The 24,771-nt window shown below is 45.1% G+C and overlaps 1 protein-coding gene and 1 long non-coding RNA gene across 4 annotated transcripts in view; one reads left to right on the top strand and one right to left on the bottom strand.

Moving 5' to 3' along the window:
• DUSP29 (dual specificity phosphatase 29) overlaps positions 1-24,758 on the top strand; it is a 35,489-nt gene extending 10,731 nt beyond the window's left edge. For 2 of the 3 annotated variants that reach the window (XM_027062326.2, XM_027062328.2), the window contains exons 2-4: positions 2,149-2,376; positions 16,397-16,617; positions 24,137-24,758. In XM_027062326.2, the coding sequence (XP_026918127.1) occupies positions 2,149-2,376; positions 16,397-16,617; positions 24,137-24,381 (694 nt within the window). In that variant the 3' untranslated portion in view covers positions 24,382-24,758. Of the gene's footprint in view, positions 1-1,456; positions 1,480-2,148; positions 2,377-16,396; positions 16,618-24,136 lie in introns of those variants that run through there. The other variant, XM_053207901.1, reaches the window with a different exon arrangement.
• Positions 999-24,503, bottom strand: LOC128312726 (uncharacterized). The gene is made up of 4 exons (XR_008292410.1): positions 24,098-24,503; positions 21,102-21,252; positions 16,722-16,861; positions 999-15,683 (listed from the first exon to the last, which is right to left on the bottom strand). It is a non-coding gene; the product is annotated as an uncharacterized LOC128312726 (long non-coding RNA).
• Positions 24,759-24,771: the final 13 nt, after the last annotated feature.

Raw genomic sequence — 24,771 nt, 5'->3', positions numbered from 1 at the left:
CAGAGAGAGAGGGAGACACAGAATCGGAAGTAGGCTCCAGGCTCTGAGCTGGCAGCACTGAGCCCAATGCAGGGCTCAAACTCATGAATCGCAAGATCATGACTTGAGCCTAAGTTGGATGCTTAACCGACTGAGTCACCCAGGCACCCCCCAAGTATATTATTTTTGAAGCAGATCCCAGATATCATATCATTTCATCTGTGAATGTTTCAATACGTATTTCTAAAAGGTAAAAACCTAGCACGCTGTACACAGTGTGTACACAATTAAAAAATAATTTTAAAAAATTTAGAAATGAAAAAAGTTACCTTAACAAAACCAAAAAATAAATTAATTAAAAAAATAAAAAATAAAAGGTAAAAACCTATGGTATAATTTAGCTGTTCTTTGAATCTCCTGCAAATTAATTGTTAGGTTCAGACTCTGAGGACTCTGCTAAGACAGGTTTTTCTTTCCAGAAGAGAAGACTCTTCTGGTGATGGCATGTCCTCCCAACAGAAGACCCATAATGTCTGATTGTCTCTTCTGTAGCGGTCAGAGTTGAATGCCTATATCCATTAGTTCATCAAGTGTTATAAAAAGGGGCTTTCTTCCATCTTTATTATTTGGGATACTTATATAAAAGAGCAAATCTTCCTCATCTACCCAGTAGTACAGTTTGTATCAGAAAGGAACAGTAAATGCTAGATTCTTTCCCTTTACTTGTCTGTCTTCAAAATAATGAGCTAGTCCCTTACATCTTCCAACAGTGAGTAATTGTTTTAAGTGTCATTACAATTTAAATGTCTGATTTGTTTTAACCCATTGCAGTTATTTTTATTAATCATGCTCAAATTGTCCCGTTTTTGACAAGCGGGAGCCTCTCTGTGTTGTGTTCTCAGTCCCTGGCATGATCCTAGCGGTCTTTGAAGCTAGCAAACTTTTTTTTACGTTCTTCAAATCCCTAGTGTGCCCCCCTCACAATGCATCCCTACCCTCACCCCACCCTCTCAGCAGTTATTTGCTTCTCAGAAGACTAAGACCATGTGTTATAAACAGCCTCAATTTACAATGTTCCTCATCTGTAAAATAGAGATAACAATAATGCCTACCTCATAGGGTTGTTAAGAAGATTAAATGAGTTAGTAATTGTAAAGCACTGGAACAGTGCCTGGTGCAAAGTAAGTGCCAGCTAAGTATTTGTTAAATGAATAACATTCCCTCCCCATCACTCACCTGCACATTTCTCAGTCACTCTGCCTTTTTTCTCCTTGCCTCTAGTCTCAGAGCATAACCTCCCCTCAGGCTGTCTGTGTGTAGATGCATCAGTCACTCAGCTCAGGGAACAAACACTGCCCAATTCCACAGCAAATTCCTTTCTTTGGGGACAGTGGAAACTCTTCTCCCACATTCCATTTGCAGAGCCTGACAAGGTCTCCAAATATGCATTTCAATCTGCAAACACAGTTTTACAGCTTGGAACATCTCTTCTGACCCCTGGTAAGTTAGCACAACTGCCAGCCCCTAGTGTGAGAGCAGCCAACAACATTGCCTTCAACTGTCCTAATGCATTGAGGAACTCTCATGCAGCCAAGCCTCCTTCTACCCAAGGGCTCCTGGAGATTCCAGAATGTGCATGGCTGCTTGGCTCAAATGGGCTCTGGATTTACAGGTGTGCCCTGTCCCGTGGCTAATGGCTCCCTGCAGGTGTTGAGTATCCCAGGCCTGGAATGGTAGGAATCTTCTGGCCCTTCCTATTAGGATTCAAAATGGTCAGAACCAGCAGATTTTAGTCAGATAAAAGAAAAACTAGGACCAAAGAAGGGGTAAAAGCTAAAAGAAAGGAGGCAAGGGACTGGCTGCCCACAGGGATTTCTGAGGCTTGAAGCCTGTCTTGACTCTGCTGCAAATCCTCCTCGGCCCATGTCAGAGGGCCCCCAGCACTACTGCACTGAAGGAGAATGGAATGTTGCTGAAGTGTTTAACTGCCATCATGGCCCTCCTTGGTTACTTCTGTGGCCTGAGAAAAGGAAGCAGAAGCACAGCAGGCAGGGGAAATGCCTGTTGAATCTTAAGATCAGTTTATTCCCACCTCTTTTTGTAAAGGCCTTTCCCTACCTCTGCCTCCTGCTAACTCAAATCCTGACCCTCTCTCATGACCAATTGCAGAAACAAAAGAAAATCCCTTGGCTTCAAAATGACATCCAGAGAACCAAAGACAAGTCTCAAAAATGCCTACCCATCTGCCAAGAGGCTGCTGCCGAAGGTGGAGGGGGAGGTAGAAGCAGAGGACTACTGTACCCCCGGAGCCTTTGAGCTGGAGCGTCTCTTCTGGAAGGGCAGTCCCCAGTACACCCATGTCAACGAGGTCTGGCCCCAGCTCTACATCGGCGATGAGTAAGTGTCTAGGCCAAGCCTCACCTCTGGCCTCACCCAGGAGAAGGCAGCCAGCCCCTCCCCAGCTCACACCCCTCACTCCCTCCTAGACATGAGCTTTTGCTTTTTGGGTTAGTTGTATTGTGAGAACTCAATTAGGGCTGGGTTTATCTTCACATTATAGAAAACCCAGAGAAAGGGCTTATGCAACATAGAGGTTTATTTCTCTTTTATATAAAAGAGGTGCAGAGGAAGGTAAGCTGGGGCTGGCGTGGTGACTCCAGGGTCATCAGCATCTCAGGCTCCTGTGCTCTGCTCCACCATCCCAAGGGTATGGTTTCCCTCCTCAAAGTTGTTGCATGAGCCAATAGTGCTGATAGAGCTCCAGTCACCATCTGTGGGATCCAGGCCACAGAAACATAAAGAGAAAGTAAGTGCATCTTTCCAGAAGAAAGTGTCTCCCGAGACCTCCCCTGCCTCTAGCTGCAAGGGAGGCTGGGAACCAGAGCCTTTTGTTTTAGCTGGGTATAAGAGTGGCAAGAACAAAGTCAGTTCTCAGATTGATGACACAGGAGCACATCAACTTATGTGTTGGGAACATGTTAGGTCTAGCAAAGTTGAGGTCACTGTCCCCTCCTCTAGATTTTTATAGCCACCATTTCCCATTCCTCCAACAACTGGAAAATGTCTACTATAAATAATATTAATAATAATAATTCCTTTCACTTACTGAATACCATGTTCTAGTCACAGTGTTAAGCATCTTGCATGAATGAGCTCATTTTGTTTTCATTATAGCCCAATGAAAGTCATCCAATTACTCCCATTTTAAGGATAAGAAATCAAGGGACAGGGCAGTTAAGCAACTGGTCCAAGGTCCACAGCTCAGTAGGTGGCAGAATCTGGGATTCAAACGCAGTTCTGCCTAACCCAGAAGCTTTTATCTTAACCAGTACTCCTACTCCTCCATCTATTCCCCAGGATTCCTGCTCAGGTTCCATCCCTCCCAGGAGCTGATGGTGTAGGACCCCTGCGTGTGTGATGTTAATAAACACCATGCTGCATAAAACCTGGAGATGACTGCCTAGTCATGGGAAATCCAGGGGCAGCATCCCTTGCCTTTTTTTCCCCTTAATATTTAAAAGTGTTTTCAATGTTTGTTTATTTTTAAGAGAGAGAGATTGCATGCACGAGCGGGGGAGGGGCAGCGAGAGGGAGACAGAGGATCCAAAGCTGGCTCCATGCTGACAGCAGACAGCCCAGGTAGGCCTTGAGCTCACGAACCACGAGGTCATGACCTGAGTTGAAGTCAGATGCTTAACCCACTGAGCCACCCAGGTGCCCCTCCTTAATATTTCTAAATTGAAAAAGTTAGAAAAATTACATGTCTTTTTATACTAAATTAAACTAAATAGAGGGTTATAAAAACAAACTGCTAATCTCCCTCTGTCCGCCTTAATTCTGCCACCAAGTAACCAGTATTAAGCTCACTTTCATACTCCCACTACTTTATGTGTGCTGCTGCAAATGTAAGGTAACACACACACACATATAAAGGGTTTTTGCTTCTTTTAAATAATTTTTAGGAGAAAAAAAGGAATCATGCTATGGGTACTTTTACTATCTCATAGGAGAGCTGTACTCTGATTTATCCAATCGTTTCCCAGTTGTGAACATTAGGGGAACATCAGTGAGGGGTTTATGGGACTCTCTGTACTGTTTTTTTTTTAATTTTTTAGAAGTTTATTCTTGAGAGAGATAGAGAGAGAGAGGGAGTAGGGGAGGGTCACAGACAGAAGGAGACAGAGAATCCTAAGCAGACTCCACACTGTCAGCATAGAACCTGATGCGGGGCTCGAACCAACAAAGCCATGAGATAATGACCTGAGCCAAAGTTGGACGCTTAATCAACTGAGCCAGCCAGGCACCCCTGTTTTCTTTTTTTTAAATAACAGCTTAATTCAGATATAGCTCACATTCCATAAAATCACCCTTTTAAAGTGCAGAGTTCAGTGATTTTTTTTTATTATAGTTAAAAAGTTGTACAACCAGCACCACTCATTTCAAAGCATTTTCATCTCCTCCAAAGGAAACCACCTGAAAACTGTCCATTCTCCATCTTTTCACAGTCTTAGGCAACCACCCATCTGCTTTCTATTTCTATAGATTTACCTATTCTGGGCATTTCCTATATAAATGGAATCATAATATATGACTTTTGTGTCTGGCTTCTTTCACTTAGCATAATGTTTTCAAGGTTCATCCAAGTTGTAGCATGGACGAGTATTTTATTCTTTTTTATTGCCAATCTCTGTACTGGTTTTGCAACTTCCCTAAGATTAACTCCAAAATTAGTTCAAAATTTAAAAAGGTACACATACATTTTGACCCCAAATATCACTTTAAGAAATGTGATTTATAGAAATAATAGTATCAATACGTAAGGAAATATGCACAACAATGTGTATTTTATCATTGAAGTAGCAAAATGGGGGGGGATCTGAATCTCTTATCTTTTAATTATAAAATATTAAATTCAGTAAATATATGGTTTTCCTATTATAAAAGTAATATATGTTTATTGTATAAATATATGTCTTAATTTCTCTATTTGTAGTAGGTTAACAAGAGAATCTTCCTCATTGGGTTGTATGGATTAAGTGAGATAATTATGTAAAGTATCCGTGCAGTGCCTAGTACGTAGTGAGCACTCAATAAAAGTTAGCTCTAATAATAAAGTAGTGATTAATGTAAGGAAGAAAACTTAAATCTCTCAGAGCAATCACCAAACCCCATTACTCTGAAGCTACTCCTTACTCTTAAGGATAAGAAATCAAGGGACAGGATTTCCACCAGGAATTTCTGTGTATTATTTTGGTTTTAAAACTTATTTTTATGTAGTTGTAATCGTATTGATTATTCATTTTATCTTTTTTCCCCACATAGCATCATTCATAAACTTTTCCCTTATGACATATTTCTCATACTTTTAATTATAATATACTATTATCTATCAGATAATAATATATCAGGTAGATGTAAGGTCATTTATTTAACCACTTCCCTATTGTTGGACATATCACTATTTCTATGTTCTCACTTTTATAAATAATGCTGCAATGGACATCTTTATGCATAAAATCTTTCCATATTTAGGATGATTTCCTTAGATATGACCCTAATCGTGGTATACCTGAGGGAAGAGAGATTAAGATTTTAAGATCTACACTGTCTCTGGCTCTTTATCTATGCTGTTCTCTTTGCCTAAAATGCCCTGCCCCCCACCTCCTTTCTGTGTCCAGATTCTATACATTCTGCAAAAACCACTCAAGTCACTTCTGCCATAAAGCTAGCTTTCCTCAATCTGCATAGTGAGAAGTAAGTTTTTTCTCTGTATTTTATACACTATATTTACATTTCCTACAGCTTATAATAATTAATAACAATAGCTTGTTGTGTTGTATATATCTTACTGTGTGTTGTGCCCTGTTGCTAGGCATCATTTAAACTCAACAACCAAGGAAGTACCATTATTACTCTTATTTTACAAATGGGCAAACCAGGGCTCAGACAGTTTATCCATTTGCTCAGTTAGTATCTACTGGGAACCTTGCTAGGAGCTGTGGGGAATACAAAGAGGAAACTGAGGCTCAGAGAAATTAAGTGACCAGCCCAGGGTCATACCACCAGTAAGTGGTATAACTTATACCTAAACTCAGATCAAGAAAATGTGGTCAAGGGGCACCTGGCTTGCTCAGATGGTGGGGCATGTGACTCTTGATCTCGGGGTTCTGAGTTCAAGCCCCACATGTGGGTGTAGAGATTATTTAAAATCGTCGCTTGATGTTTGCCAAAAGGCCGAGAGGTGATAGATTACTTAAAACCTTTAAAAAAAGAAAAGAAAAGGGGTGCCTGGGTGGCTCAGTCAGTTAAGCGTCTGACTGGCTCAGGTCATGATCTCACAGTTCACGGGTTCAAGTCCCACGTCAGGCTCTGTGCTGACAGCTCGGGAGCCTGGAGCCTGCTTCGAATTCTGTCTCCCTCCCTCTCTGCCCCTCCCCTGCTCGAACTCTGTCTCTCTCTCTCTCTCTCTCTCTCTCTCTCAAATATAAATAAAACATTAAAAAAAAAAAGAAAAGAAATGTGGTCAATCAGATAAAGAAGCTGTTTTATAGCTACGGAGAAAAGATGTGTAGAAATGTAACAGGGAACAGAAGGAGAAGGGGTAGTGGAATAGAAGGAGTGTGGGGTTCGAGTCTTGGCTCTGCCAGCCACCACTTATGTGATCTTGGACAACTTATTTTACCTCTCTTCACTTTATGTGGCAACAGAGACAGGGCTCATTCTGTGGGGTGAATATGAAATGAATTAAAACAAAGTGTTTGGCACATAGTAAGTAAATGCCACTAAGTGTTTGGTACTATTATGATTCTGAGAGTGTCACAGAAGAGGTGAATTCCAAGCATGACTCTGGAAGATGGGTAGGATTTCAACAGAGTTCTGGGCAGAGGGAGCAAGATGAAGAAATGCACGGAGGTGAGAATAAGCAGGATGGTGTGTCTAGAATACCAGGGATAGATGTGGTAGATGTACACTTTCAGGGTGTCTAGAACTGAGCTATGTTTGACCGCCATGTGGTCAGCTCAGACTTAGCTGTGGTGCAGTAACAGATGACCCCAACGTCTTGGTGGCTTACCACAGCAGAGGGTTATTTCTCATGCACATGCCACGTCCATGGGGGGCCAATTCTTACTGCTCCACATCCACGTCACTCTAGGCCTCAGGACCCAGGCTGACAGAGCAGCCCCTATCTAGGATATTGCCAGTTTCTTGGAGAGAAGGGCCATGGAAAGTCACGAGCTGACTCAGAAGTGACACATGCCACTTCTGCCCACGTTTTAGTGGCTAAAGCAAGTTCAAGCCAAACCCTCATGTTAATTGAACAGGAAAGTGTAACCTGTCAAATATTCCAAGTGGTAATGCATAATCGACCACAGCCACAATCTACTGCAGGTGTAGTGGCTTTGGGCAGGTCCTTTTACCTTTCTGGGCCTATGCCCTCATCTCCAAAAATGATCAGTACGAAGATTCAAAGAAATATGGAATATGAGAACGTTTTGTAAGACAAATACAAATGTTATCATTATTGTTACCTCGTGAGAAAGAAACACGGGAAGGTAGGTCAGGGCCAGCTTGTGGAAGACTGAATGCCCACTGAGCGACTCTCTTCAGGAAGCCACTGAGTGTCTGAGCAGAACAGTCAAGTTCTAGTTAACAGAGTGCCAGACAACAGGGTGTGATGCAGTAAGATATGCTTGCCTCCTTGACATCTGACCGCAACCTTGTTCTTTCAACCAAGAAAATGTTACCGCCCTTTCGATTCATTCTAGCTCTGCCTGGTAGAGCCCCAAAACAAACACACACATATACAGTCTAGGCAGGCTCCACGGTCAGTGTGTGTGACCTGCGTGCACAGTGGGGGCGGGGGGCACAAGTCAGCATGGCATGATGCTTCATGGTGCTTGTCCTCATCTCTGCTCAGGGTCCCTCCTAGACACCAGCTTACAAGGCTAATGAGACTCACAAATGCTTATTGAGAGAGCAATTAATTCCACTGCCAATGCGGCCACATGGAGGTTAAAACCCTGCTGAGAGCAGGCAAGGTTGCCTTTGTTTCTTGGTCTCTCTGTAGGTGTTGCCCAAAGCAGCAAAAAGCTCACGGCTGGCTCCTCATGCACAAAGTCTCAGTTTTAATTTGAAAGTTGCATTTAGCTTGATTTTTTCTTCCTTTCCTTAAAAGCACCTACAATTTTTGAAACGTAAGTATCAAGGCTCTGTAAGTGAGGGTGGTTAGGATCCAGGAGTGAGGATGGATGTTCTGGGGTAGCTGGTGATGCCTGGGACCCTCTGGGGACCAGACTTAGCCCAAAGAAGCAGGTCACTTTTTCTCCCTCCTCTCCCCTCAAGGGCTTCTTCATGGAGAGAGGCAGAAGGGCTGAGCATCTGCTCCGAAGCCACGGTGCCTAGTCAAACACTGGTCCCCATGTGGCCTTGGGCAAGTCCCTCATGCTTTCTGAGATTCAATTTCTTTACCTATAAGATGTGGATTCAATGAGTTAATACATATGCCACTTAGCACCGTGTGTGGCACACCCAATAAGTGTGAACTATTACAGATCAGGCAGGTTCTGGAAACTCAGCTCACAGTGTAAAAGATAAAGAACTGTCATTGTGCTTTGCCATTAAGGTCCTTCTGTGTTAAGGGCAGCGTTGAGACAGGAAACACTCCTGGTCAAATTTCTCCCATGAGATGCTATCATGAACTCAAGTTCAGGCTGCAAGGAAGTTACCTCCTAATGGGCTTTTTCAGGCTCGTGCCTCAATTGCCCCCACAGATACTGTCCTGGTATTCCAGGAACCCAGGTGGCCTGAGGCCTAAGGAGGCAGTGCCACACCAAAACCCAATGGGCCTGTGGATTTCAGAACTTCTACAGCATTTCCTCAATCCAAGATTATCCCGAGAGGATTCACCACGTGGAGTGCCTGATGACTCCAAGTCCCTATTGCTTACCAGCCTGGGGAGGGCAGAGTTGACACCACCACTGCAGCCCTGTGAGGATCTGGGTGGTGTTGAGTGTGCTGGATCAGTGGAGGCACTGGGACAAGAAAACGGGCCGATGATCAGAGATTTTCACCAGAATGTCATCCTGGCTCCAGGCACAGCCACCCTCTTCCCACCCATTTCCCACAGCTCGGTAGGGGGTCTGAATCTGCTACAAGTGGGAATTGTAGGGTCAGCATGGATGGAGTAGGGCAAAAGGCCTCAAATGGGATTCAGGGCACAGAGTTCAAGCCCCTGTGCTGGTGGTCATTATGTGTGGCCTTTGGCAAAACATTTTACTGTTCTGGGATTCAGTTTCTTTATTTGTAAAATACAAGGATGATTTCAAAGGTCTCTTCCAGCTCTAAAATAAAATTCCTTAAGAAATGTGCTATTAAGTAAATTAGGCTTCATTAGGTTCAAGCACATACTTGTTTTATTACTTTTAAGTCATTCAAATTAGATTCAAATTAGGTTAACCAAGTGTTGCCCTCCAGAGAGCCAGGGACTTGCGTCAATGATGAGATAAGAATAATTCATCGCCTCTTATCAATCAGCAGTCCCTAAATGGGTGCTTCAAAAGTGCTTGAGTATGCTTGAAAGCACTGAGTTTCTGTAATTTAAATATTCTCTCTTTAATCTCATTCACATTTTTCATTTGCTTAGAGAAATCTTTTTTCATTTTTCTTTTTTTCCCTTGTAGTCAGCAGGAGGGGAAATATCCTGGTTACTGTCAAAGTGATTGCAAATTCCCAGGCAGGACAGCCTCCCATAGGCTTGGCTGGAACAGGAAAATTGAGAAATCTCTCTTCTCCCTCCTGATGTCAGCATCCTGTGAGCCAACGCCACGGCGCTAACTTGCTCTGCCGCTTGAATGGTGGGGGTGCTGAGCAGCTCTCCATTTTTATTAAAACTATAGTTGCCTCCAAGGTCTGGCTTTCGAGGTCATCAACAGACAGCTTCCCTTCCCCTTAAAGCCTGATTCCTCCCTGTGGTCAGCCCTACTCAGCCTGAGCTCACTTTCAAGTGGTCTTGCTATCTTGCCCTTTCTGCCTTTCTCCTCCCAACCAGACCAACAGCCTTGAAAGCAGAGGCATCTCCAGGCCTGGCCTGTAGTTGAGGAGGCTGGAAACTGAGGAGAAAGCAAGTCAGTCAGCTTAGCTGGCCCTAGCCTATGAGAGGGCTTCCCGGACACCTGGACAGCTGCAACCCTTCCCCACAAAAAGAAGGAATTAACTCAGCCTTCAGGCACCAAGCAGAACTCAAACTTGACCTGCTTCTCCAGGGTGACCGTGGTTTAGGATGCAGTGAAAACACAGCCACGGTTGCCAATTTAACGTGCTGAATGCTAGTGGAAAGAGTTGGAAAGCCTGGATTCTGAACCTCCAAGTACCAAAGGTGACTTAGATACAACTGGGCACCAGTCATGGGCAAAGTGAATGGGGAGACCTGGCTGGGCTTTTCCAGTGGGCTTCTCAGTGCAGGCCTCAAGCAACATCAACCACTTCCTTTCATGGTTAGCAAAATGCCTAGTGTAATTATTAATACAATATCACTTCTCAAATCCAAGCCTCCGAGTATTCTCTTTCCCCTCTTAGCCTCCCTTCTTGGGGCAGATGATGAAGGGATATCTAACAAGAATTAAAAATGCTGGGGTCACGTCACCTTATATCTTTGAATAGCCAGTGTCTCCCAAGAACTAAGAAAACATCAATAAAAATCATGGTAAACACTTGCATGTTAAGTGAATATATGACCTACTCATCACGGATATTTACAAAACACAGACAAAAAGAAGAAAATTAAAATTCTCTATAATCCCTTTACCCAGAGATAGCCACTGATAACATTTTGCTGTATATCTTTCTACTGCTTTCTTCTCTTAAATTTATCTTTTAACCTTTCAAAGAAACTCGAGTATGGCATCATTCAATTTACAAGAATCCTGTAAGGAAAAGTACTGCCAGTGTAATTGGTTCAGTTTGACAAAGAAAGAAAGCTGAAGGTCCCAGAGGTTCAGTTGTTTTAGCTCGTGCAGCAGTGTAAGTGTATAAACTGCACCTGCCAGCCCTGTGTGTTCTGAAGGGCCTCAAAACCAAACAGTTTCATCGTCAGCAAGTAACAAGAACACCCAAGAAACTAGAAAGCCAGGGAATTTCACTTTCACTGATGAAATTGATGGAGAATTGATGGAGATCAAAAGCTAGAAATATGCCTGCTTTTAAAATCCACCTGTAAGCAGTAGGTGTGGTCGAGACTCCAAAGGAGAAGGTCTCCATCAGGGTCATGCCCATGAAATAACACGCGAACACCAAAGTGTCATATGCACCAGAATGAACAGGGTGCCAGAGTACAGGATACAGGCTATTGGCAAACAAGAGTCCACAGTCAGGTGCAGGAAATAGGTGGGTCCTCACAGACACAAGGGTATGGAGAACGCCCAGTCACTGGTGGACTTTCTTCAGTGCCCAATGTAGAATCCTGACAATGTGGGAGCAGCTGGTTTCCCACCACAAGGGAGCTGAGGGAGGGCTTGAATAGATGTATACATGCATGTCCCTCCTCCCCTCTACGCCAGAGCATACACCCGGGGAGTGGGGCGGAACGGGATTTGGGGTGGATGCTGAGGTATTTCGGCTGGGGATCAGCAGGGCAGCAAGAGACCTGGAAAAGTGGAATGTCAGGAGTGCTGCCCAGGGAGACTGCTTCACCAAGAGTGCTCTTATTCGCCATTCCTCAAGGGTAGTGGGTTGAAACAAGCTTCCTGAAGGAACTTCAGAGGAGCTGAAAGGAGGCTGGGTCAGGCCAGATAAGGAGGAAGGAGGGGAGGACTCCGAATGAGGAAACTGGGCCATGCAAGAGGGGAGTCACTTCTCTGGCCCTCCAATCTGCAGTAAGAATCCAGGGCCAGGCCAGAGGTTCACAGTGAGAGGAGATAAAGGGAATTGGGTCAGAAACAGAGATATGGCAATGTTCTTCAAAAGTAAACTGCATGAGTCCAACAAATGTGTGATAAAATGTCCAGCCTTATTGCTACAATGAATGAAAATGAGATATCTTTTCCTCTTCTTCTCCTTCCTTTTTTTTTTTTTGCCAGTGAAATTAGCAAAGAATGCAAAATGAGCAAGCTTTAAGGAGGATAATTTAGCAACACAGCACATGTGTTAAAAATGCTCATACCCATTGACCCCAAAATTCTACTTAAAATTTCTTCTAAGGACATAATCAGAGATGTGCCCAAAGAAATAAAGCAAAGTTGTTCATTTATAGTGTTCTTATAATACCTGCCACTCCCTCTTCATGAAAGAGATAAAGATAGAGAGAGAGCAAGAGCAAGAGGGGGAGAGAGGAGACAAATATCCAGAAGTAGGGGCTTGGTGAGGTAAAATTGAGATTTCCCTACAGAATGGAACAGCAGGCAGCTATTGAAGGCTGTATGTCGACAGAGGCAGATGTTTACAATTTATCACCATGTCAAAGGTTTTGAAACTTACATGTAGTATTGTACCCCCCAAACAAATCTCTGTATAAAATATCTAAATCTATGCATAGAAAAGCAACTGAGGAATCTTACATCAAAAAGCAAAGAGACTTTATCTCTAGGTGGTAGAAATACAGGTGATTTTTTTGCATGTGGGAAGGAATATGTTTTTCATATTTTTAAAAAAAATTTTTAATGTTTACTTATTTTTGAGAGAGAAAGAGAGAGAGACCATGAGCAGGGAGGGGCAGAGAGAGAGAGAAAGAGAGGGACACAGAATAGGAAGCAGGCTCCAGGCTCCACGCTGTTAGAACAGAGCCCGACACAGGGCTCGAACCCACAAACTGAGATCATGACCTGAGCCAAAGTTGGATGCTTAACTGACTGAGCCACCCAGGCGCCCCTGTTTTTCATAATCTGCACTGAGCAAGTGTTATTTTTGTAATCAGATGACACATTTTTATGACATAATTTCTTAAATAAACAAATTGCTTACATAAGGATTTTTAACTAAACCAGAAACTAAGGCTCCTGCATCATCTAGATTCTAGAGGTAAGTTGGTAAGTCAGTTTTTCTCCTGAGCTTTTCTCCAAAGCAGAAGCATATTTCTTAGTCTCTTCCCCACATAACATACGTAAGCAGATGGCCCTAAAATTTAAGAAAACAACAATACAGTGCTAGGGAGAACCCTCTGACCCATCCTACTCCCAATAATTGCTGAGCCAGGCATTTGGACCAATTGGGGATCTGCCTCCATCACAGCCACTATATACCAAGACTACTTGCTCTTTGCAGATCCTCATTTTGCCATGGATACTCTTCTGAGCTCTCAACTGGACTCTGAGTAAATAAGGAGGAAAGGAGAGGAGGACTCTGAATGAGGAAACTGGGGGAAATCCCAGAGTGGTGCGTAAGGACACTGCCTCCCTTCCTGGCTCAGGTAGCCATAGGATGCCCCAAAACCTGCAGTGGGCCTCAGACACCCACCAGGTCTGATCCTCCCCAGGAGCCCTTTTCTCTCCCTCAGACAGCTAAAACCAGCTCTGTGGTCTGACTGTGGAGGTGTCATGCAACGAGTCTTGTCACATATTTACCCTGATCCTTGACCCCAAAAGCAACAAAGTGCAAATTGCTATTTATTCAAACTACTATTTGATTATGTTGAAACCCAGCTGCTGAACCCAGAGATAACAGTCTTTATGGTGGGTAGGAACTTCCTGTCAAGGACAGTTCATTTTAATTTTTCCACTGAGCTCAGCCTCAAAGTGAGGTGGATTGCTACTCAGCAAGATGGACTGCATTAGTGGAGGCATTAATTGAGCGCAGATCTATGTCCCAAAAGCATAACGTTTGTTGTATACATACTTTGGGACAAGAAGAAAAATGAAAAACAGGTCTTTCTGAGGAAAAACTGAAAGCAGAATGTAGTCCATAGTCAGGATGGCAGCACCAAAGTCTAGCTGAGGGGGTTGGTGGAACTCTCCACCATTCCACAGCTCAATTCCAATGGGCTGTTTGCAAATGTTTCTAAAAGCTCAATGCCTGTGTTTGGATCTCTCTTTCCCAAACACTGGACTCCATCATGGTTCCTCTCACGACCAAGAAAAGCTCCAGGAAACCAGCAACAGATGGGGGGCCCTTGGCCAAGGGGCCGTGGCATGTTTCCTGCTGCAAGGCTCCTCTTGGCCCAGGGTATTGATCACTGTTGGTAACCAATATGGTCCCTTCTGTCTACCTTTTACCAGTGACCTTGAGATGAGTCCTCAGCTGGAGCAAAATGTCACTTCTGGCCTCTTATTATTATGGTTCCAGGCCCTTGTCATCTTTCCTGAGCTGTAGACTGCTCTTTGTGCTGTTAAAATCTAGTTGGGATCACCCCTCCTCAACCACTCTCCTTGACCCCCGCCCCTAACCCCCCCCCCCACCCCGGCCCCAAATACAGATCCAAGCACTTCCGTGTTCCAACCTCACACTCCTCCAGACTTTCCTCTCCTCTCCTCTCACATCCTATGCTCTGGCCATACCAGCCTCCTCCTCCCTGCCCCTCTCCCAGTCCCTCAGCAAGCCCTGCTGTGATCCCACCCTGGTCCAACCACCTTCCTCTCCTGGCTGTACAACTGCAACAGTCTCCAACAGAGCTCCCTGCTTCCATTTTTCCCCCTCTCCAATCCATCTCCACACATCTCCAGACTGGTCTTTAAAAAAGTAAACAATGTTCACCTCTTCCTTAAACCCTCTGTAGCATGTGATGTTCCACCACACTTAGAGTAAAATGCAAACTCTTTCCTTGGCCTACAAGGTCTACCATGACCCAGCCCCTGCCTATCTCTCCAACTTCCTCTTGTACCACTATCCCCCTTGCTACTACAGCCATGCTTGTTTCCATTCTGTTCTTGGCACTTGCTGTTCCCTAGGCCTGGATGAAACACTTTTCCTCCAACTCTACCCCTGCCTAACTCCTTCTCATCCCTCAGTCTTAGCTCAAATACTACCTCCTGGCAAGGCCTTGCCTGACCACCTTACATAAAGCAGGACCACAGTCATCAGCACAGCTTTTACTGCCATCTGAACTTAAAAAAAAAATTTTTTTTTAACATTTATTTATTTTTGAGAGACAGAGAGAGACAGGGCATGAGCAGGGGAGGGGCAGAGAGGGAGACACAGAATCTGAAGCAGGCTCCAGACTCTGAGCTGGCAGCACAGACCCTGATGCAGGGCTTGAACCCACAAATCGTGAGATCATGACATGAGCCGAAGTCGGACGCTCAACAGACTGAGCCACCCAGTTGCCCCACTTTTTTGCTATTTCATCCTTCGGTCATAGTGGGTTTGAGATAGAAGGGAGTGCAGTGTCTGAGAGTGAGGTCCCGAGAGACCTTGACTAACCTGTTCACTGTTGCACCATCGGCACCCAGGACAGTGACAGGCACACAACAGATTTTAAATCATTATTTGTGATAAATGACTGACTGCAGGAAATAATAAGCATTTCCTAAAAGGGCTTCATTATCTCCAGCCTCCACACTGTAAGTAGTGCTAATTCCCTGCCCTTGCTTCCCTCTTCCCCTCCATCACCGTGTTAACATTTGTAGTAAGACAAACTCAAACAGCCCTCTCCCATAAAGCCTCCCTTGGCCCTTCTAGACAGAAATAACTCCTGGTTCCTCTGACAACCTACCTCTGCCGCATATTCCAAGGCCACCTACTTCAACATGGCTTTATTCTTTCTTCCTGGAAATTCCTGTCTAGAAAGATAAGGCTATAAATCAGAAAATAACTTCACTGTTGGCTCCTGAAATCAACTCAAACAATAGACAGCTCAAATACCTCTCCTTAGAAAAATGCTTTGCCAAACTAGGCAATGATTCACTTATCAAAGCAAGGGTTCTGCACCGTGTTCACCAACCCTGTGAACATCAACGTCAAGAATTTTGCCCAATCTCAAAATCTTTGCACTGTAACACCATCTTAAATCAGTCATTCCAGCCCCAGCCCACCAAACCCTATAAACGTCTGGAAGGTTCAGAGGAGTGACCTGCTTTAAAGGGTTTCCTGAGGCTCTGTGAAGGTGACCCCCTCCCTTACATTCAGCTTTGCTGGATGAACAGATTATTCTGGCGGTCTTCTAGGGGAGTTGGCAGGTAACAAGTGCACTCCTGCAACCACCATAGTGTCTAGCACTAAGCTCTTCTGTTTATGGTGAATGATGAAAGAATGAATGGACGATCGATTAGCTCACCTACCCCACCCTCCACTCTCTCCCTTCTCGAACCAGCCTATCCAGAAACAAGCAGTGAAGGGGTCAGTAATCAGGGTTTTGGACCAGGGAAGCCCTTCACTGCAGTGACTAGGTTTTATTTTGAAACTGATGGCATAAACCCATTGGCGGGCCCCGAGTTTCACCCTAGATCCAGGCTACGACACCACTTAGCCAACCAGCCTCTCCCCTCGTGCCCAGAGCTACGGCACTGGACCGCTACGGGCTGCAGAAGGCGGGCTTCACGCACGTGCTGAATGCAGCCCACGGCCGCTGGAACGTGGACACTGGGCCCGACTACTACAGCGACATGGCCATCGAATACCACGGTGTTGAGGCGGACGACCTGCCCACCTTCGACCTCAGCGTCTTCTTCTACCCGGCGGCCGCTTTCATCGACGCAGCGCTCAGCCACGACCACAGTAAGAGACCTGTGACCCTTGGTGGTCCAACCCCAACAAACCCGCCCGAGGCCCCGCCCCACCCCCCACGAAGCCCCGCCCCAAGCCGAAGCCCCGCCCCTCACCTCGGCTGGAGGCGGGATCTGCGCACTGTTGAAGCCGGTTCTGCGGGGGTTGTGTGTGATTAAGCTGGGAATGTCCGAGGCCCAGGAACACAAGAACCACACTGAGCATGCGGCTGGTGGGGTTCGGGCCTTGATCGCCTCTGTGGGGAATCGGGATCGGGAGGGTTCAGAGGAAAGGCCTTTGGCCTGAATCCCAATCCCCTAAGGCTCATCAGCAATCCTTGGAGCAGCAGGGACGTCTGGATGCCCTCAAACCTGGGACTACAGCCCAGACACTAATTGTGCCTCCACCCAAACCTGACTAATAGCTAGGGGCTTCAATGCCAGAAAACCTTCAGGAAGCTGCCTTGACTGGGAATCTATGGAGAGACTTCAGATTTTCCTGCCAACCAACCAAGCTGGCAGCCTCCCCCAATCCCCTCCTTCCCACATACTCCGTCTAGTTAGGCCTCCTATAGAAAGCTGACAATCTAGCCTTTATATATGGCAAAATATATTTGAGAATCTGAGTTTTGCACTCATGGTGTCCAAGTTTCCCAAGGTTAATTATCTATTCTTTTTTTAAAAAATTTTTAAGTTTATTTATTTATTTTGAGAGAGAGAGAGAGAGAGAGAGAGAGAGCAGGGAAAGGACAAAGAGTGAGGGGGAGAGAGAATCCCGAGGAGTCTCTAAGCTGTCAGCATAGACTCCAGTGCAGGGGCTCAATCCCACAAACCATGTGGAGGTGCCTGGGTGGCTCAGTCCGTTAGGTGTCCGACTCTTGATTTCAGCTCAGATTCCATGAACTGGGAGATCATGACCTGAGCCGAAACCAAAACTCGGTTGTCAACTGACTGAGCCACTCAGGTGCCCCAATTATCCATTCTTTAAAATCACAGTGCTAGTCCTTGCACTCAAAATACAGTTTTAGCTGGTCTAATCCAGGTTAAGTCTACAAGGCTATTTTAGAGAGAAAGGCATGGCTTAGGTATGCATTGGGGGTAAAACAATGTGCGGTTATTGCTGCAGGGTGTAACTCAGGGCATTTTATAGAGGCCAGAGGGACTTCAGCTCCCTCCTCTGTGCTCTGATTTCAGACACACGCGTCATACTCCTTTATAGGACCATCACATAATTCAGGATATCCAGCTACTGAAACCCTTTCTTGCCACAAGAGTCTGGGATTATGAGGCTCACTGCCTGACCAGCTGGCCTGCTTCAGGAATTTGCAATCTGCAGGTTGGGCGCAGGCCAAGTCCCAGACCTTGATGGCCATCCCAAAGTGGTCCTGGCCCCACAAGTAGCCATAGGCACCAAGGATTTGCCATTATTTTGGTTCAGAAAGCAATGTCACAATGAAAAGAAGAAAAACCTACAGAGCCTAAGTGCTTATATTAAGGGATGCTTCATTTCAAAGTCGTGCTTTTATGAGTCTATTTATGGACCATCTTTTGTATTATGCACATTCTGGGTTTCCAAGCAGTATCAAAAAGCAACTGGACTCTGACTCATCAACATGAGGTAAAATTTGCCTCAGATTATTTGAAGTTAACTGAAAACATATTTGACAAGAAAAAACAAAAAGCTACAACAACCCAATTCTTCAGTTTCTGTTTAATGTACTCTTTTGCCATTACTGTATCTTCAAACTTTCTCTTAATGGAAGGGGTCTGGCAGGCTTTAGAGAAGACAGGGCGGGGATCAAATTCACAACTTACTAACAATGTGATTTCTCTAAGCCTTGGTTTCTCAATCTGGTGATGAAAATATTTACCCTGAAAGGTTATAATGAGGATCAGGAGTAACCCACATAGAGCACTTAGCAGAGAACCTGGTGCACAGCAGGTTCTCAGATGTGTTTGATAAAGAGAGGTTGTGCACCATGAAGCACATAACCACACTAGCATGTGTGCATCATAATAATAAAGTTTCCAATCCCAAAAGGAAAAAAGACATTCCAACTTTGAACTAGTACAATAGACTCGTATGACAGCTTGTTTTCAGTTCCTGGCACAACATTTTAGAATCTTTCACCCCCCACCCCCACCCCTGCTAAATTAGGAAAGAATGGGGCTCTCAAGTCATACTTAGGCCTGGGCAGATCACAGAGCATTGATGTGGCGATGTCAGGCCCGTGTGGGTCCTAATGGACCATATGGTCAAAAGCACCTAGCAAAGAAAGGGTCAAGAGAGAAAAGTATATGCCCAGATCAGAGAACATGCAGGGATTAGAATCAGTGGGCAGGAGTGTGGGACTAGAATAGTTGGCTGGTGAAGCGAGCAGGACATGACCTCATTGCCAGGAGGGAGGCTGGGGTCCCTTCTCAGTGCCCTTCACAATTGAATATCCTCAAGTCTGGGCCTCAAATCAAATGTGAACTCTGCAGAACCTGGCAGGGAATGTAAAAAAAAAAAAAAAAAAATGAAGCTAGCTGTGTGGAAAGCAGAGGAGTGTGGGTAGAGGGTGCTTATAGCTAAGTGGAGAGCCCCATACATTTTCCAAAGGGGGCAGCTGCTATTCAGTCTCAGCCAGCATCTTGTGAGAATCAGTGCAAATGTGGTAGATCTGATTTTTCAGGAAAAGTTTCCAATCTGGATTTTAATGTGAAATTGCCCAATTTTTAAGTGTTGGCAACAAATTGAAAACTTCTTACAATACTGCAAAGGCCAAACAAAAGATATCCAGTGACTGTCAGTTTGTAACCTGTGCTAAGTAGTCAGAGTAACAAAATAAAAACACTCAGCCCAGCAATGACATTGTCATAGACTCCATCCAGTGGGGATGGCATGTGCTCAGCCTTCATGCCATGTGGTGTGTCTAGTCGTTCACTGGAGATCTAGGGGACACTACTGTAGCATTTTAGAGCCAGGATCACTCGTATGTTTCTTATTATACTCTTGATGTAAGACGTGTTGATGGACAGTCTGGCCCAAAGGCAAGGCATCTCTCTCTCTCTCCCCTCTCTTGTCTTTCCTGTTCTTCCTTGGCTAGTTTCAGCCAAGCGTACACTGTTTCTCACTGCTGCCCCTCACATCCAGTCTTGTTTATTCTTGTTGAAAAAACCTTTCTCGTGGTGCTATAGAGCTGTGCCCAGGGCTTGTAGTGAGCCCCATGGGGTCCACTCCCACCCCTATCCTACCCTGACGCATCTCTTCCGAAAGAACTCCCCAGGCAACTGCAGTCACTCTTGGAAAATCTCAGAAATAATCTAGTCCAGTGTTTTGCCCCAAGAGCTGGGGAAACAGAGGCCTGGAGAAGCCAAGTGATGTGCCCAGGGTCACAGAGCTGATCAGAGGCCAGCGGGAATTCCTTCTGTCATTTGGACCTCTCAGGAGAGTCCTTTGCTCTTATTTTGAGCACTCGGTGACCTAACTGTATAAGAGGTCACCAAAAATCATGAAAGGTGAGGCACTCCTGCTGGTTATGACATCTGAAACAACTGAACTTGTCATTCTTCAGCAGAGAAAGAAGTACTGACAAAATACTGCCATGGGAACCCCATTTGGACTGCCTACACTCCTCCTGCCATGGCATCCTCAGAGGTGAAGTAGTGTGGGCTTAATTTAATGAAATCTTCTAAGAAATCCCGGGGCAGATACTGTAAGGCTCTAAAGATCAGATTTTAGTATCACCACTCTCTGTTTGTTCTTTCTTTCTTTTTCTTAAACAGTCCACAGCCTGCTTCTGAAGGCATCTTAAAATCTATTATGGCTAAGGCAGGTATGAATAAACAAAGCGAGTCTGCTTTTGAGCAGGAGCGTGGTCCTCTGGTGCCTCTAAGCTTTAACCAGACCAGATATTCAGGGTATTTTAAGGATCCCCTGCCCTACTGCAGCACACACAGGCCTGCCCCCCAGCAGTTCAAAACATAACGTGGACCCTTCTTCTGATGGCTTCCACACCCCCAGAAGTGTTTTGGGAGAAGTATGAATGCTGCCATTGCAGGCTGCTGAGGGAGGTGAGTGAGCAAGAGACAGGCAAAGAGTATCCCCCAAAACCAAGGAAGGAGGCTGTTTATGAGAGGGCACAGCTGGCAGGGGTGGGGTTGAGTTGAGGGTGGGGGTTGGTGGGGTCGGTGGGTTAACAGGCTTGGCCTGTATATATGATTTGAGTGACAGAGGCCTATCTTTTGGTCACCAGTTGAAAACACGCAATTGGGGAGCGGCAGAGATTCTGGATATGGGTTTTCTTTATAAGACTGTGGGAATTCACCTTTTGGTAAAGGCTAAGGGGAATTATTAAATTGAAATCACCATTTCTCAAACATAGATTGTGACCTATTGGTGTGTCATAAAATGAGATTAGTGAGTGCAGCCAGCATTTCCTTAAAAAGAATGAATTGATTAGAAAATAATTGAATATAGCAGCATGCATTGCACGTAGTAAAAGTTCATATTACCTTGTGGAACTTTTCTCTGATACACACACACTTGTGATATCACATAGAGCTCTGAATCTGGTGTCAGGGAGCCTGGGCTCAAATCATGCATGGTTCTGTCACTTCCCAGCTGTGCAAACAGGGCCGCTCACTTCTTTGCACATTATCTCTTCTGTAAAATGGAGATGATAATTTCATCATCAGTCTGTCGTGCTGATCGAGTATGGTAAGCTATGTAAAAATGTACTTGGACGATCTGGGGGCGAGGTAGGGCTATGTACACGTAAACTGTGAACTGTGTGTTGTGTTTTCAGGGGGCACACAAAGAAGTGAAAGCCACTGATCTAGGAAATGTGTGCCCTGACAAAGCTGCCTTCACTTAGGGCCCTAACTCTGGCTGGTGTCTAACAGAGAGCCTCCTAGTTTCTCTGGTATGGGCCATTCCGGGAGCAGGCCCCGTGCAGGTCTCCTTGCCCTTGTCTCCTGAACCCTCTGAGAGCTTTCTCACCACCCGATGCTGGGCCCCAAAGGGTGATGCTTAGCAGAGCCACAAAGCAAAGAGAGAGCAGTGCCTGGAGGGTGCTGAGACAGGCCCTTTACCAAGGGAGGAAGACCTACCTACCAAGCTCACATGGCTGAGGGCATTCACGCCACTTTTGTAAAACCAAAATTCAGCTCCAGGAGCTTCTGCTGGAGCTGAGCACACCCTTCTCTCCCTTCCCCCTTTCTCTTCCAACCCCCTCCATCTCCCTTTGCCATTTTTCTCCCCTCCCCTCCTCCCACTTAACAGACTTCAGGCTCCCAAAAGACTTAATGAACTACAGCTTTCGTCTGTTTCAAGCATTTAGTCGTGACAGAAAGAATTACCCTTTTTGCCAGGAGAGGAAGAAACGCTTTAGTTATCAGCACAGCTGGCAAGAAGCCAGCCAGCCTCTGGAACAGTCTGTGGGGATTAGAATGCCAGAGGTAGACATTCCAGTCCAGGAGCACAACCATGCCATGCAAGAGCCAGGGCCAGCCTCCCCCAAACCCGACCCAGCAAAAAAGAAGCAGGCCCTGCTTCTTGCCTTCCTTTCTAGCAAATGTGCCCAAGGGAAATGTGGTGCGGTCACACTCTTGTAGCTCAGCATCATGGCAGGTGGGATTGCAGGGCTGCCTGGTAAGCTTGTGGAGATTCGTGAAAATGAATTGTGACAAAATGAACAGTTCCTTATGAAGCACCTTTCTGCGCCAGCCCTGTGTGTGTGGAGAGGCCATCATGGAGTTCTTCCTGATGGGCAAGATGTGCAGGCCTTGCTAGCTGGGAGAGGGGAGAGAGAATCCTGTGCCTGATGGTCAGGCCCTCTTGGATTTCTCACTCTGCCTGGGCATGGTCCTGGGCATGGTCCCCTGGCACAGGTGAGGGGGTGGCGGTGAGAAGGACACGGGGGAGCCATGTCTGTTCAGAAGTATTCTTCAACAAGCTGTTCTCATATCCTGATGTTCCATAAGCTCAGTGATGTTCGTAAGTGTCTTTTTGGTCATCCTTCTGAGCCACAGGCCTGAGACTCAGGAAGAGACATCACGGGGTCACAAGTCACATAGCTCAAGCTGCCCCTATCCCACAAACACAGGAGAGGGCAGCCACTGGGATGGCATTGGTGGGGACAGCCGGAGAGCCTAATCTCATTACTTTCTCTGTCCCCTGAACACAGTGGCCAGCGGCTAGCACACAGAAAGGCCTCAGTAACAAGTTGCTTTTAACTATTTCTAGCCATGGCACCTGCTTTTTGGGTGACCTCTGGCATGTCATTTCACCACTCTGAGCCTGTTTCCCATCTGTGAGGCAGGAATGATGATAATGAAACCTTGAAGTTTCTGTTAAGGATAAAATGAGATAACGCACATTGATGTACTACTGTGTGAGCTCAAGAGCACTACCAAATGCAGACCTGAAGGGTGCAGAAGCTGCTTCACACTGTGAAGCTGGGCCTAGCTGATGCCATGGTAGTGTTGTTTTGGTTGAAGTATATAAAGAAAATCCAGCTTCATTCAGACATGTAGATGGAGAAGGGAAGGATATTTTAATAGACTTTTCTGGTAATTATGGATATTTTTCTTTAATACTACACCAAAACTTGACAAGTAATAGTTTCTTAAAGGCTAGCTATGATGCCTTGCAATCTGAAACCATACACATAAACTTCATACGTACTCTGTTATATGAAAATCCATTGGTCTGTCTTGCACTTTGGATGGATTTTTTTTTACTCACGCATGACTTTGTAATATCCCACACTGGTCATTTGGAAAATATTGGTTCACTAAGTTATGTAGATCTTCCAAATGTTGACACTTTTCATTGTATGTTATCAAAAGAACACATTTGTTAATATCACCACCAATCTTAACAGAAAAATCTAAAAGTATTGGGAAACTGTCAACCCCACAGTAATAGATACAAGTTTTCCAAAATTCTATTTTCCTCAAAAGCCTGAATTTTATCACTGGCAACAAACACCATTGGTTATTTCCTTTGACATGAAAGGCCTATTTTTCTCACTTTTTTTTTTTTTTTAAGATTTTATTTTTGAGCAATCAGTACACTCAACGTGGGGCTCAAACTCACAACCCTGAGATCAAGAGTTGCATGCTCTTCCAACTGAGCCAGCCAGGCTCCCTACTTTGTTCACTTCTGAGACGAAGTCTGCCAAATATCCAAGTGTGAATTATCATGGTTTTTCTGTCATTTGCTCTTTTAAGTAAAAAACAGTGTTTCATGAAACAGTGGCTAATCAGCTTGCAACTCTACCTCCTATGTGCTTGTTCTTGAGATAACCATCTTACTTTGGCACTCAGCCAAAGTGCTTTAAGTGTACATACCATTTCATCACGCAAAATATTAAGCAGAAGTGTAACCAAAGGCTGAAATTTGATAAAAATTAATTTGTATTGCTTCATCAAGGATATTCTTAAGGGAAATCGGTGTTCCCCCCCTCCCCCCGAGAGCACATGGTGGTGAAGAATGCAATGATTACCAGTATAGTGTGGTACCTCTTCTTCCCACTGCATTTCAGGTAAGATCCTGGTTCACTGTGTCATGGGCCGCAGCCGTTCAGCAACCCTGGTCCTGGCCTACCTGATGATTCACAAGAACATGACCCTGGTGGACGCCATTCAACAAGTGGCCAAGAACCGCTGTGTCCTACCCAACCGGGGCTTTCTGAAGCAGCTCCGGGAACTGGACAAGCAGCTCGTGCAGCAGAGGCGACAGGCCAAGCACAGTGACAACAGTGAGAAGGCTGGTGAGAAGGAGCCATAGCACCCCTAGCAGGGCCCACAGAGATACTCGGGAATAGAGAGGGAGGCTGAAATAGCCCTGCCCTGTGACCTGGGACAGTGAACCAAAGCTTGACTTCCTTCAATCTTAAACTTCTCAGGCGTATGCTGATGATTGGGGGGGGGATTCAAATCTGCCTCCTGGATGAGGACTTGGCTTCATAGCAGAATGGGGCAGACTGCCTTCTCAGCAGAATTGGTTACAGATGAGCACACAGTTCTGCACAAAGGTGACTGTATTTTATTATTATTATTATTGTCATCATTATTATTATTTTCTGGTAAGATGGAAGCAGAAAAGGATTGGAAAATATGGAGGCATTGTGCTGTGATTAAATGTTTGGCTTTGTCTGAAAGTCACATTCTTTTTTTT

The sequence above is a fragment of the Acinonyx jubatus genome, chromosome D2, assembly GCF_027475565.1.
Source record: "Acinonyx jubatus isolate Ajub_Pintada_27869175 chromosome D2, VMU_Ajub_asm_v1.0, whole genome shotgun sequence".
NCBI classification, from domain to species: Eukaryota; Metazoa; Chordata; class Mammalia; order Carnivora; family Felidae; genus Acinonyx; species Acinonyx jubatus.
This window is presented reverse-complemented; position numbering and strand designations above follow the sequence as displayed.